The sequence below is a fragment of the Silene latifolia genome, chromosome X, assembly GCF_048544455.1.
Source record: "Silene latifolia isolate original U9 population chromosome X, ASM4854445v1, whole genome shotgun sequence".
In the NCBI taxonomy this organism is placed as follows: Eukaryota; Viridiplantae; Streptophyta; class Magnoliopsida; order Caryophyllales; family Caryophyllaceae; genus Silene; species Silene latifolia.
In genome coordinates, this window is record NC_133537.1 from 13,661,632 (window position 1) to 13,675,500 (window position 13,869).

Here is a 13,869-nt window from a genome sequence, read left to right on the forward strand (position 1 = left end):
ATGGATATGATCGTCTTAACAGAGACCAACTGTTTGACTTATACCATAACAAGTGAACAAGTCAAGGTTTACTTTCAGTCCTCTATATGTTGGATCTTTAGTACTCATACATTATCTTATATTCTTTCACATCAGTCTCTTTACTCTTAGCATCATCATTATATACCTGAACCTGTAACTGTAACTGTAAGTAAACTGTAAAAGTCAAATCTTTCATTTTATTTTATCTTCATTTCTTTTCATTTTCTGCAGTATTTTTTCAGTTTTTCTTAAATTCCCTCTTTTTTACTTTTGTTTTAGTTTGTGGCAGAATTCGGTATATCGGAATATACCATATCTGGTGACTGTAGGTTTAGGTTCAGATCTAGCATTAGCGTTCTGATAAGCTAGGCTAGTATTTGTCAGATTAAGGCCCCGTTCTTTCTGGCTTAGTTTTAATTTAGCTCACTTTAGGTTTGAACAGCTCCCTTCAGTTCAGTTGAGTTCAGCTTAGCTTAATTTCAGCTCACTTCCGTTCGAAACCCAAAGAGGGTAGATTTTGTGTTGCAATTAGTATTTTTGTAAAGTATGTACTCTTATTTTGATCCATCTCAAGAACAAAGAAATGGGGTTTTGCAAAATGAGTCCTTTCAAAACAATGGTTTTGATCAGAATCCGATAATTATAAATGACCCAAATTTTTGCTGGTATGAAACTTCAAACCCTAATGAAGATTCATCACAAATCCCTGATTTTCCCGACGCTTGTCTTAAGTTCATTAATGATATTCTCATGGAAGAGGATATATTAGATGATAGACCTGCCACTTTGCAGGAGTATCATGCACTTAAGGCTACTGAGAAATCATTGTATGATGCTCTTGGGGGCACTAGCATCCTTGAGAACTCGGATGTGGTCGAGTCAAGTTGGGTGTCTGACCAAAGCCGGTGTAATGATGGCTCACAGACTACTGGGTCTAGTAATTGTGGTTTTGATCAGTTGAGGGATTTAGCCGATTCTCCTGTCAGCACACTTTTTGCTGATGAATCCCGCTATTCAGGCGAAAGTGAGCTTCTTCGAGGATTGGTTAGCGGATCAAGGGGAAGAAAGAACCATGAGAGGGAAAATATGGGTGATTTAGAAGAAAGGAGTAGTAAGCAAATCGCTTCGAGTAATGAGGAATATGACGAAATGGAGAAATTTGATGATATTTTGATTTGTAAGGAAGGAAAGGATGATATTTCACCTTGTACTAGAAAAACTGCAGGTGGTGAAGTGGAAGGAGGAAGCGTAAATGAGACTGAGATTGCGAAAGGGTCTAAAAGTAGGCGAAAAGCTAAGCGAAAGAGTAAGAAAGGAGAGGTGGTGGATCTTAGGAATCTTCTGATTCAATGTGCACAAGCTGTAACAAGCTTTGAGATAGTTAATGCAAATGAGCTACTGAAGCAAATTAGACAGCATGCTTCGGAATTTGGGGATAGTGTTCAACGAGTAGCGTATTACTTTGCAAATGGTCTTGAGGCGCGGTTAGCTGGGACAGGTTCTGACCTGTACCGAGATTTTGTAGGAAAACCGATTTCATCTGCTGAGATATTGAAGGGTTACCAGGTGTATGTCTCAGCTGTACCTTTTCAGCGAACATCGTATTTCTTAGCAAATCAAACGATTGCTAAGTTGGCTGCTACCGCAACAAAGATCCATATCATTGATTTTGGGATCTTTTTCGGGTTTCAATGGCCTTGCCTCATTCAGCTCCTTTCACGAAGACAAGTCGGGGCTCCGAGGCTCCGGATTACAGGGGTGGATTTCCCCCAGAGTGGGCTCAAACCCGCTAAAAAAATTGAAGAGACAGGAAGCCGGCTAGCAGGTTATTGTGAGAGATTTGGAGTACCCTTTGAGTTCCAAGCTGTTGCTCAAAGGTGGCATACATTAAAATCGACGGACTTCAAAATCGAAAAGGATGAACTTGTTGTAGTTTCCTGTCTATACCAATCAAGAAAGCTACCTGATGAAAGTGTCGAGATTGATAGCCCAAGGGACCGTTTCTTGAAATTGATCAAAAGTCTGAATCCTGATCTTTTCATCCATGGTGTTGTAAATGGCACATTCAATGCTCCATTTTTTATAACCCGGTTTAGGGAGGCGCTGTATCATTACTCGGCTTTGTTTGATGTGTTTGAAGCCACGATGCCTCGGGAAGACCAGGAGAGGCTTCTCATTGAGCGTTACCTTTATGGAAAAGACGTGATGAACATAGTGGCCTGTGAAGGGAGCGAAAGGATTGAAAGGCCCGAGAGTTATAAGCAGTGGCAGATGAGGCACCTGAGAGTCGGGTTTACGCAGGTCGGGCTAGACCAGGAAGTGGTGAGCAGAGCTAGGGCTATGGTCAAGGCTAATTACCATAAGGATATTATGGTGGATCAAGATAGGCACTGGATGGTCCAGGGTTGGAAAGGACGGATTCTAAGCGCGGTATCCTGTTGGAAACCTGCGTAAATGATAGCACTCTGTTAGTACTTAGTAGGACTTGGCTGCAAGTGTTGGATGTAGTATTATTGTTACTCAAACAGTTGGGACACACATTCATGTCTTATACGTCCAGCCAGCATATAGGTTGTGTATCGGTAATTTTATGAAGCAATATCATGTTTTCTGAAGTATCGAACTGTCATCATATCGCTGGAAATGGGATGCGCACCCAAAATACTGAACAGTATTTGTTGAAATCTCAATGTATTCTGATTGAAGTTGAGACATCTGAGATTTATTCAATGAGAAATGTACCGTCTGCTTTCTGAAAATTCACTGTAGAAGTTGAATTTCGCCCTTACATTTTCTTTGATTTCGACATTATCAGCAGTTCCTGCTTGCAGATAAAACAGTTTACAGTAGGTTGTATTGCAATCTACATCTGTTTTTACAGTTCAATAAATATTAAGGCAATCATGGATAATTAAGGTGGCAAGTGAAATGACCCTGACCTGACATATTTGTCGAAAGTCATCTTCAAGCGCTTCAACACCTTGGTAGTCCTTGCTCCTGAGTCCCGAGTTATGTTGCTCATACTCGATAAAAAGTATAAAGCACAAGTGTGGAGCATGTGTCAAACTTGACGATCTTCGAGGAAAATTTTCATATTCTTGGGTCGATAGGAAGTCGAGTGTCGACACAAGTACGGAAATAATATGAATTGTCGGAGAACTAGAATACAAGGAACAAAACCAAACATAATTTTATATATCTTGCATCAGTAGAGTTAAATACCTGGTTACACACTAAATAAATAAAATCTAGAGCAAGAAACTTATAGATTTTGATCCATAAAACTGATGAAAGGTGCTCAAAACATTCCTACATTTTACATCAGAAAGTAAACAAAGAAAGGATAAAAATTAGCTAGATTGCCAGAAGGAGACAGCACAAAAGATCCTCCCTTTCCAACCTTGCAGCATCCAATTCTTATCCTCATCGACGACAAAGTCGTCATGGTAATTAGCTTTAGCCCTCGCCTTTGCGCCCTTGAAGAACTCTCGGTCTAACGGGAGCTGCTTTAACCCAGCCCTAGATGTCCGCACCTGCCACTGCTTGTAAGTTTCAGGCCTTTGAATCCTCTCAGCACCCTCACACGCTACAACATTCACAAGCTCTTTTCCAGTGATCTCACTCTCAATCAACTGCCTGGCATGTTCATCCCGAGGTATAGTCGCTTCATAAACATCAAAAAGAGCCGCGAAATGGAACAGTGCCTCTTTAAACCGGGTTAGAAAAAATGGAGCATTGAAGGTACCATTGAGAATTCCATGAATGAAAAGCTTGGGGTTTAATTGCTTAATTAACCTCAAGAACGCGTCTTTTGAGCTATCGGCCTCAACTGTCTCATCAAGTAGGGTTCCAGACCGACAAATACTGTTGACTATCACAAATTCATCACTCTCAGTTTTAATATCCTCGCGCTTAATGCTACTCCAATTCTGCGCAATGGCTTGAAATTTAAACGGAACCTTAAATCTCTCACAATACCCCGACAGTCGGCGTCCTGTTGCCTCGACCTTCTCTGCTGGTCGAAACCCTTGCTGGGGAAAATCGATCCCAGTGATACGGAGCTCTGGTGGGCCACCAGGTCGTTTTGAAAGGGCCTGAATCAGACAGGGCCACTGCAGGCCTAATAGTATGCCAAAATCAATTATGTGGATTTTCTTTGCAGTCTCAGCCATCCTCAAGATTGTACTGTTGGCAAGAAAATACGTCATCCTTTGGTACGGAATTGACATAACATAGACCCTATAAGCCTTTAGAAATTCTGATGACGAGATTCGTGCATCAATGATGTTAGTTGAAAACGTCGAGCCAGTCCCGGCTATGCGAGCCTCGAGAGCATTAGCAAAATAATGAGCAGCCCTCTCAATGCTATCTCCATATGGAGAGGAATGCTGCCTTATTTGCTTAAGCCTTTCATTTGCACTTCTAAGATCAAAGCTTGAAACAGCTTGAGCACACTGATTGAGTAGAGTCCTAAGATCCACCTCTTCGACCACATCACTCAACTTCTTTCCTCGTGTGGTTCGACCTTTAGACCCTTTCTTCGGCAACTTCTCGCTCACTTCATTACATGATAAGCCACTGTTAGGGGAGGAAGCATCAACCTTGTCTTCCCTACATAAAAGTACATCATCAAATTCCTCCATCTCAACATAATCTTCATTTGAAGATGCTTGCTGCTTGTTTCCCCTACCATCCTCATTACCAACTTCATCCCTTTGACGGTTTTTCTTTCTTCTTGGACGGGCCACCGGTTTCTTCTCTTTCTCCGTGGTAATTTCTGATGTAAGTGTGCTAACAGGGGAAGTCGCTACCCTATCCTTTGAATGGATAGAATCCTCACTATTGCTAGACCCAGATGATGGAGAATTCAATTGCAAAAAGGAATTAGAAAGGTCATCCAAACTTAGAAATGGCTCTGATGGGATTTCATTTGGAATCATGTTCGACTCGTACTTGGTGTGACCATTATATTGAAAGACACCATGAACATCACCAAAACTCCCATCAAACCCATCAATACCGTGCTCAACATTCTGCGAAGATGACACTAGATCATGATCATCCGGTGTATACCGCTCTCCAAGAACACTATACAGAGATTTCTCAGTAGCCTGCAAAGCCCTGTACTCCTGTACAGTTGCAGGAGTCTCATCCAACCCCTCTTCCAACAAAATATCACCCAAAAACTTGATGCAAGCATCAGAGAAATCAGGAATTTCTACTGAATCTGCACTAGTATTCCAGCTCTCACTCAAATCAACAAAATCGGGTTTCTGATCAAACAAATCAGGGGATTGAAAAAACTCACCATTTTCAATCCCACTAACAAAGTTTTGGTGATCTGGAAAGTTTGACAGAAAATCAGGGTTGTATTTCAACTCATGATTCATTAATTCCGGATTAACAACTCCCGGATACATCCCTATTTTCTTCTCAGACAATAGATTAAACCGGTAATGCTCGTAGAAAAGTTTCAATCAAACTAACAAGCTACGAAACAAATGAGCTAACCCAACAAAAACCCAGTAACGAAACACAATACTTGACTAAAAAATACTTTGAAAAACCCAAAAATTAGAACTAGTTTCTCTCAGGCAATAGATCAAACAGGTGGTGTGCACAACAAAAAACACAAATAGGAAAGAAATGAACAAAACCAAGAAAAACCCAGTAATAAAAGGCAGTAAATTGACTAATAAAAGTGTGAAAAATCAAAAAATTGGACTTTTAATTTTCTGGGTTGTGTGTGGAAGGTTGTTTCACTGAGAAAACAGAGAAAATGTGATACCCTTATAAGAAAATTACACAAGGGTGAAAGTCAAGATTTGACGGAAGTTTCAAGGAAGCTAACAATGTGATGATGCACACCTGAAAGTCTGAAACAAAAAAGAAAATGCCAAATCTTTAATCAAATATTTGTCAGTGATTAATTATTAACTAATGAAGTAGTGGTGTACTAATCAATCTAGCATTATTAAAGTTGAGATTCTTAAAAACGGTTTGACACGACAATTACTGTTTAAGCAAAGGTATAAGTTAGCCATATGGATCAAATCAAACTGATATTCTTCTGTCTCGATTATTTTTTTACGCTTGTTTTTGCCACAAAAACCAAGAAAAAGGAAGACAAAAAAAAAAACAAGAGAAGAATAACCAACATGCACGTGGGAAGAAAACGTAACATTTACATACTTTAAATGAAAACGTACACAAATGATGAAACCCCTAAATAAGAAAAAAGTAAAGCATTCACCAAGGCTGCGGGCGCAGGCGGGAGTAACTGATAAGATCGGAAATGAGATGAATAGAGCGAGTAAAAATTAATAAGTAATGGAGCACTAATCAATCTTTAGCATTATTAAAGTAGTGGAATTAAAGTAGTAAGGAAAAGAAAGACGTATAAAAAAACAAGAGGGGTGCTACCAACCTTCTCTTTCCGACCTTCTCTCCAACCTTCTCCCTTCGCCCTCTCACAACCAATTAATTTAATATATATCGGGTGGGGTAACAAGACAAGTAAAAGAAGCAAAATAAACGGTATTTTAATCGGTTGTGAGAGAAGAAGGTAGAAGAGAAGTTTGGAAGGAGAAGGTAGATAGTATTTCTCAAAAAAAAACAAAAAAGTGAAAAACCAGCATGCATGTGGGAAGAAAAGTACAACATTTACATACTTAAAATGAAAGTGTACATATAAGTAATGGAGTACTAACCTGAAGTAATGGTGGGAATTAGGGGTATATCTCATTAAGCAAAAACTGAAGTAACAAATTCTTAAGCAAAAACTATGAGATTTTGATTCAGAAAACTGATAAAATAATTAGCTAGGTTGCCAAAAGGAGAGAGCACACATGATCCTCCCTTTCCAACCCTGCAGCATCCAGTTCTTCTCATCGTCCACCACAAAGTCCTTAAGGTAATTAAACTTCGCAATAGCCCTTGCTGCCTTGAAGAGCTCCTGGTCAAGCGGGAGCTGCTTTAACCCGGCCCTTGCTGACCGCACCTGCCACTGCTTGTACGATTCTGGCCTTTGAACCCTCTCAACACCCTCACATGCTACGATATTCAATAGCTCCTTCCCAATGATCTCACTCTCAATCAACTGCCTGGCATGTTCTTCTAAAGGCATAGTCGCTTCAAAAACTTGGAAAAGAGCCGAGTAATGGAACAGTGTCTCTTTAAACCGCGTTACGAAAAATGGTGCATTGAAGGTGCCATTGACAACCTCATGAATGAAAAGATTAGGGTTTAATTGTTTAACTAGCCTCAAGAACGCGTCTTTTGAGCTATCAGCCTCAACTGTCTCATCGTGTAGAGTTCCTGACCGACACATACAGTTGACTATCACTAGTTCATCACTCTCTGTTTTCAGATCCTCGGGTTTAATGGTATTCCAATTTTGAGCAATAGGTTGATATTTAAAGGGCACATTAAATCTCTCACAATACCCGGTCAAGCGACGTCCTGTAGCCTCAACCCTCTCTGCTGGTCGAAACCTGTGCTGAGGGAATTCAATCCCGGTGATACGGAGCTCCGGTGGGCCGCCCGGACGCTCTGAAAGGGCCTGGATCAGGCAGGGCCATTGCAGGCCTATTAGTATACCAAAATCAATTATGTGGACTTTCTTTGCAGTCTTAGCAAACTTCATGATTGTTCTGTTGGCAAGAAAAAATGCCATCCTTTGGTAAGGAATTGCTTTAATATATGACCTATAAGCCTTTAGAAAATCCGATGACGAGATTCGTGCATCAACGATGTTAGCAGCAACTGTTGAACCAGTCCCGGCTATGCGAGCCTCAAGAGCATTAGCAAAGTAATGGGCAGCCCTCTCGTTGCTATCTCCACACGGAGAAGAATGCTCCCTTATCTCCTTAAGCCTCTCATTTGCACGCTTAAGATCAAAGTCTGAAACAGCTTGAGCACACTGATTGAGTAGACCCCTAAGATCAACCTCTTTGACCAAATTATTCGACTTCTTGCCTGGCGTGCTTCTACCTTTATCCCCTTTCTCGGACAACTTCTCGCTCACTTCATTACATGACAAGCCACTCTTAGGTGTCGAATCATCAAAGTTGTGTTCCCTACATAACAGTACATCATCATATTCCTCCATCTCAACATAATCTTCATTTGTAGATGCTTGAACCTTATTACCCCTACCATCGTCATAACCAACTTCATCCCTCTGACGGTCTTTCTTTCTTCTTGGCAGGTCCACCGTTTTCTTCTCTTTTTCCGGGATAATGTTTGATGTAAGTGTGCTATCAGGAGAAGTCGCTACCCTATCCTTTGAATACTCACTATTGCTAGACCCAGATGACTGAGAATTCAACTGCAGAAAGGAATTAGCAAGCTCATCCAAGCCAAGAAATTTCTCTACTGGCATTTCATTTGGCAACGTTTTCGACTCAAAGTTGATCTGACCATTATGCTGAAACTTAACACCAAGACTAGCACCAAAACTCCCATCAAATCCATCAATTTCACGCGGAACATTCCGATTCAAAGACAACATTAGCTCACGATCATCTGGTATATATTGCTCTCCAAGCGCGTCATACAGCGATTTCTCAGTAGCCTGCAATGCCCTATATTCCTGCTCAGTTGTAGGAGTCTCATCCAACCCCTCTTCCAACAGAATATCACCCAAAAACTTAATACAAGCATCAGAAAAATCAGGGATTTTTACTGAATCTGCATTAGTATTCCAACTCTCATTCAAGTCAACAAAATCGGGTTTCTCATCAAACAAAGCCGGGGTTTCGAAAACCCCACCATTTTCAACCTCACTAACAATGTTCTGGTGATCTGAGAAATTCAACATAAATTCAGGGTTGTATCTCAGCTCATTGTTCATTAATTCATTATCAAAAACTGCTTTATACATCCTTAATTTCTCTCAGACAATAGATCAAACAGTTGGTGTGCATAACAAAAAAAAAGAAAGAAAAAAGAATTAAACAAAACCAACAAAAACCTAGTAATAAAAGACAGTTAATTGACTAATAAAACATAGAAAAACAAAAAATTAAGAGTTTTAATTATCCGGGTTATGTGTGGAAGATTATTGTTTTAGTGAGAAAACAGAGATAATGAGGTACAATGAACGTGGGATTTGAGTGTTTGATATACTGTCAACTGTGTCAATTAACATTTACACCTGAAAGTTTGAACCAAAATAGAAAACTCCAATTCTTCGTTCAGCTTAAGGTCATCACGTTCGTCAACCGTTTGTCTCCGATAAGATACGAAAGACGGAGGTATCTACCTTAACATTAGCACAAGTTCTTATTTTAGAAGGGTGTATTTATTTGTCATAATATTAAGAAGGATAAATATAGAACTGTTCATGAGAAGTCCCGTCCATTAAATCCGGTTCATACCACCTGCGAAATAAGCGGGTACGCACAAGACATTCTAAAAAAATACACAGACCCAGTCTACTTACTCATCCAAAACCCGCTGACTCGCAATTAAGTGTTGAAATGTTGTATTAATAGCCATATCTAACACTCTAACACGATGCCGTGTCAACGTAACACAGATATGTCTGATATATTAAGATGTTCAAGTGCTTGAAGATGATTTTTGACAACTATATCAGGGTCATTTCACTTACCATCTTTATAGTCCATGATTGCCTTTATCTCAAACTATAAGATGTAAACATGTCGAACACTTGAACTTGACGATTTTATAAGAAATTTCATACTTTTGGGTCAATAGGAAGTCGAGACTGTCAAAACAATATACAAAAGTTGCTGAACTAAAATAGAAGGAACAAAACCAAACCGAAATATACAAAAGTTACACAAGACCTGAGTATGCATGCATAATAACCCGGGTTATACACTTATACTCGAAATACATCAAACCTAGAGCAAGAAACTACTATTAGATTTTGATCCAGAAAACTTATGGAAGTTGCTCAAAGCATTCCTACAATTTACATCAAAGTAAACAAAACAAACACGATAAAAATTAGCTAGGTTGCCAAAAGGAGACGGCACCAAAGATCCTCCCTTTCCAACCCTGCAGCATCCAGTTCTTATCCTCATCCACCACAAAGTCCTCAAGGTAATTGGCCTTAACCCTAGCCTTTGCGCCCTTGAAGAGCTCGCGGTCTAACGGGAGCTGATTCAACCCAGCCCTAGATGACCGCACCTGCCACAGCTTATACGATTCAGGCCTTTGAATTCTCTCAGCACCCTCACACGCTACAACATTCATAAGCTCTTTCCCAGCGATCTCACTCTCAATCAACTGCCTGGCATGTTCTTCCCGAGGCATAGTAGCTTCAAATACATCAAAAAGGGCCGCAAAATGGAACAGTGCCTCTTTAAACCGGGTTAGGAAAAATGGAGCATTGAAGCTCCCACTGAGAATCCCATGAATGAAAAGCTTGGGGTTTAACTGCTTAACCAAACTCAAGAACGCGTCTTTTGAGCTATTGGCCTCAACTGTCTCATCAAGTAGGGTTGCAGACCGACAAATACTATTGACTATCACTGTTTCATCGCTCTCACTTTTAAGATCCTCAGGCTTAATGCTACTCCAATTCTGCGCAATGGCCTGAAATTTAAAGGGAACATTAAATCTCTCACAATACCCGGATAAACGGCGTCCTGTTGCCTCAACCTTCTGGGCTGGTCGAAACCCTTGCTGGGGAATATCGATCCCAGTGATACGGAGCTCCGGTGGGCCACCACTTCGCTTTGAAAGGGCCTGGATCAGACAGGGCCATTGCAGGCCCAATAGTATGCCAAAATCAATTATGTGGATTTTCTTTGCAGTCTCAACCCACTTCAAGATTGTCCTATTGGCAAGAAAAAATGTCATCCTTTGGTAAGGAATTGCTGTAACAAAGACCCTATATGCCTTTAGAAATTCAAATGACGAAATTCGTGTATCAATGATGTCAGTTGAAAACGTTGAGCCAGTCCCGGCTATACGAGCCTCCAGAGCATTAGCAAAGTAATGGGCAACCCTCTCAATGCTATCTCCATACTGAGAGGAATGCTGCCTTATTTGCTTAAGCCTCTCATTTGCACTCCTAAGATCAAAGCTTGAAACAGCTTCAGCACACTGATTGAGTAGAGCCCCAAGATCAACTTCTTCGACTGAATGACTCGACTTCTTGCCTCGTGTGGTTCGACCTTTAGATCCTTTCTTCGGCAACTTCTCACTAAGAGTCGAAGCATCAGCCGTGTTTTTCGTAGATAACAATATATCATCAAATTCCTCCATCTCAACATAATCTTCATTTGAAGATGCTTGCAGCTTGTTTCCCCTACCATCTTCATAACCGACTTCATCCCTTTGACGGTTTTTCTTTCTTCTTGGAGGGGCCACTAATTTCTTATCTTTCTCCGGAATGATTTCCGATATAAGCGTGCTAACAGGGGAATTCACTACCCTATTCTTTGAATTCTCACTAGAATTCTCACTATTGCTCATTTGCAAAAATGAATTAGCAAGGTCATCCAAACTCAGAAAAGGCTCTAATGGCATTTCGTTTGGTGTCGCTTTTGACTCGGAGTTGGTGTGGCCATTATAATGAAACCCATCAATTTCATGCTCGCCATTCCGATGCAAAGATGACACTAGATCATGATCATCCGGTGCATACGGCTCTCCAAGAACATCATACAGAGATTTCTCAGTAGCCTGCAAAGCCCTGTATTCCTGCACAGTTGCAGGAGTCTCATCCAACTCCTCTTCCAACAGAATATCACCCAAGAACTTGATGCAATAATCAGAAAAATCTGGGATTTCTACAGAATCTGCACTAATATTCCAACTTTCATTTAAGCAAACAAAATTGGGTTTGTCATCAAACAAATCAGCGGTTTCGAAAACCTCACCGTTTTCAATCTCACTAACATAGTTTTGTTGATCTGAAAAGTTTGAAAGAATATCAGGGTTGTCTCTCAACTCAGGGTTAACAGCTACCGGATACATCCCGGTTATTTTATCAGGTAATAAATCAAACCGGTAGCGCGCGTAAAAAAAGTTTCAATCAAACTAACAGCTAGAAAAGAAATGAGCAAACCCAACAAAATCCCACTAACAAAATACAATTACTTGACTTATAAAACTTTGAAAAACCAAAAATTAGGACAAGTTTCTCTCAGGCAATAGATCAAACAGGTGGTGTGCATGAAGAATTTTCAATCACAATGACAAGTAAAGAAGAAATGAGCTACACCAACAAAAACCCAGTAACAAATACAATTACTTGTGACTAACAAAACTTTGAAAAAAAACAATTGGATTTTTTATTTTCTGGGATTACACAAGGGGTTGATAGTCAAGATTCTATGAGCTTCAAGGAAATTTATAAAACAGTCGGTAAACGAGTACTCTCTCTTTCGGTCATTTGTTGTCTTTTCTAATTTGGGTGTGTCAATCATTTGTTGTCTTTTATATTTTAAGAATAAACTTGATTAATAATTTGATTATTCTCATTCAAAATTATTCCACTTGTCATTTGTATTTATTTTTGCAGTACATTTTTTACTCAATACAGTACTTTTTGCACCAAACTTTCCATTTGTTTGCCCTTCACTAAAAAAAATTAAACCTAATTCTCTCTCCCTTCTCTCTAATATTGAAACATTAACCATCTTCAACCAAATTAAAATTCTTCAATTATGAACGATTATTCAAGTGACGAACTGGTAATTGATTCGTTTATCCTATATTACTTTAATTTGAATATTTTTATGATTTAATTTCTTTTTAAATTAGGGTGTACTATAAGGGTCCTGATTTATCAATCATATCAATTTGCTAAAGTTAAGCGTTTACTCAATTTGCTACCATTACAATTACTGATATGCTGTTAGTATTTCTTATCAATTTACTTCTAATTTTGATCTCTTGCCGTTGGATTGTTGAAACTGATTAACGTAGTTGGCTCGTGTTCTTAATTTCTGACTATATTGTTTTGTTTATTTTTCTCCTCTTTTTTTCTCACAGTAGTACACAATCTACACCATATTGCTTTTTTTTTTTCCATTTTAAATTCAATATTGTACGTACGTGTTCAATGCAGTACATAAAAATTATAATGTGAGTTTCTCAAAATAATTTTTTTTTTTGGTCTAAACCATCTGGTAATCCGAACCACATTGGGCCGACTAATCCGGATGATATTGGTTTGGAAAATTTTCCGAACGACGTGTAGACAGTGGGCATCATTTTATTACGGGAAAAGAGTTCACTAGTGTTGAGGAGATGAAAAAAGAAGCTGAATAAATGGGACGTGAAAATATTAGAGAGAGAGGTTAGAGAGGGAAAATGAAAGGGGAAATGAGGGGTAAAATTGTCAACAGTGTACTGTATTGAGTAAAATGTGTACTGCGAAAATCAGTACCCGTCATTTGTATTGACCTTATTCTCTTTCCTTGGTCTTTGTGCCAAAAACAAATAACAACAATTGACCGGGACGGAGGGAGTACTATGTATGGAGTTGTTTCATTCTATAAGAATAATATCGAAAGATATTATTCGAGTTTGTGTATATTGTAACCTTGAGGTGCAAATAGTGTATATTGTATTTAGGAAAATAGTATTAGTTTTAGCATCCCCTATTTACTAAAAGAATAGGCAAAACTACAAATTTTCCCGCCTAAACTACATTTCCTATTTTGATTATATCTTTTATTTACTTTCTTATTTGGATGTAATTTATTTTTAAAATTTGTCCCTAAGATTTTTATGGTAAAAAGTTCATTCTTTGTATGCTAAATCGTAACTAAATAATATGCTTAATAAAAAAATTATTAACAATTTCATTAATTTTGTTTATAAATATATATACAATTCATGACATTACTCAAATTTTTT

General features: G+C 39.0%; 4 protein-coding genes across 4 annotated transcripts; 1 reads left to right on the forward strand and 3 right to left on the reverse strand.

Annotated features, from left to right (window-relative positions):
• The first annotated feature begins 22 nt into the window (after positions 1–22).
• Positions 23–2,809, forward strand: LOC141622939 (scarecrow-like protein 30). Its single transcript, XM_074438969.1, has 2 exons — positions 23–186; positions 311–2,809. Exon 2 carries the CDS (start codon positions 568–570, stop codon positions 2,473–2,475), a length of 1,908 nt encoding a protein of 635 aa, XP_074295070.1. The 5' UTR covers positions 23–186; positions 311–567; the 3' UTR covers positions 2,476–2,809.
• Positions 2,810–3,186: 377 nt separating this feature from the next.
• On the reverse strand, positions 3,187–6,360 carry LOC141622938 (scarecrow-like protein 30). Its single transcript, XM_074438968.1, has one exon. It carries the CDS (start codon positions 5,439–5,441, stop codon positions 3,372–3,374), a length of 2,070 nt encoding a protein of 689 aa, XP_074295069.1. The 5' UTR covers positions 5,442–6,360; the 3' UTR covers positions 3,187–3,371.
• A 270-nt stretch (positions 6,361–6,630) lies between these two features.
• On the reverse strand, positions 6,631–9,449 carry LOC141622940 (scarecrow-like protein 30). The gene has a single exon (XM_074438970.1). It carries the CDS (start codon positions 8,903–8,905, stop codon positions 6,839–6,841), a length of 2,067 nt encoding a protein of 688 aa, XP_074295071.1. The 5' UTR covers positions 8,906–9,449; the 3' UTR covers positions 6,631–6,838.
• A 315-nt stretch (positions 9,450–9,764) lies between these two features.
• On the reverse strand, positions 9,765–12,400 carry LOC141622941 (scarecrow-like protein 30). The gene has a single exon (XM_074438971.1). The coding sequence runs from the start codon at positions 11,977–11,979 to the stop codon at positions 10,000–10,002; it is 1,980 nt and encodes a 659-aa protein (XP_074295072.1). The 5' UTR covers positions 11,980–12,400; the 3' UTR covers positions 9,765–9,999.
• Between the last annotated feature and the right edge of the window lie 1,469 nt (positions 12,401–13,869).

What these genes read in the sequence shown, in the direction of transcription:
- LOC141622940 (XM_074438970.1), bottom strand. Translation starts at nt 8,905, where the DNA reads ATGTATAAAGCAGTTTTTGATAATGAATTAATGAACAATGAGCTGAGA.
- LOC141622941 (XM_074438971.1), bottom strand. Translation starts at nt 11,979, where the DNA reads ATGTATCCGGTAGCTGTTAACCCTGAGTTGAGAGACAACCCTGATATT.
- LOC141622938 (XM_074438968.1), bottom strand. Translation starts at nt 5,441, where the DNA reads ATGTATCCGGGAGTTGTTAATCCGGAATTAATGAATCATGAGTTGAAA.
- LOC141622939 (XM_074438969.1), top strand. Translation starts at nt 568, where the DNA reads ATGTACTCTTATTTTGATCCATCTCAAGAACAAAGAAATGGGGTTTTG.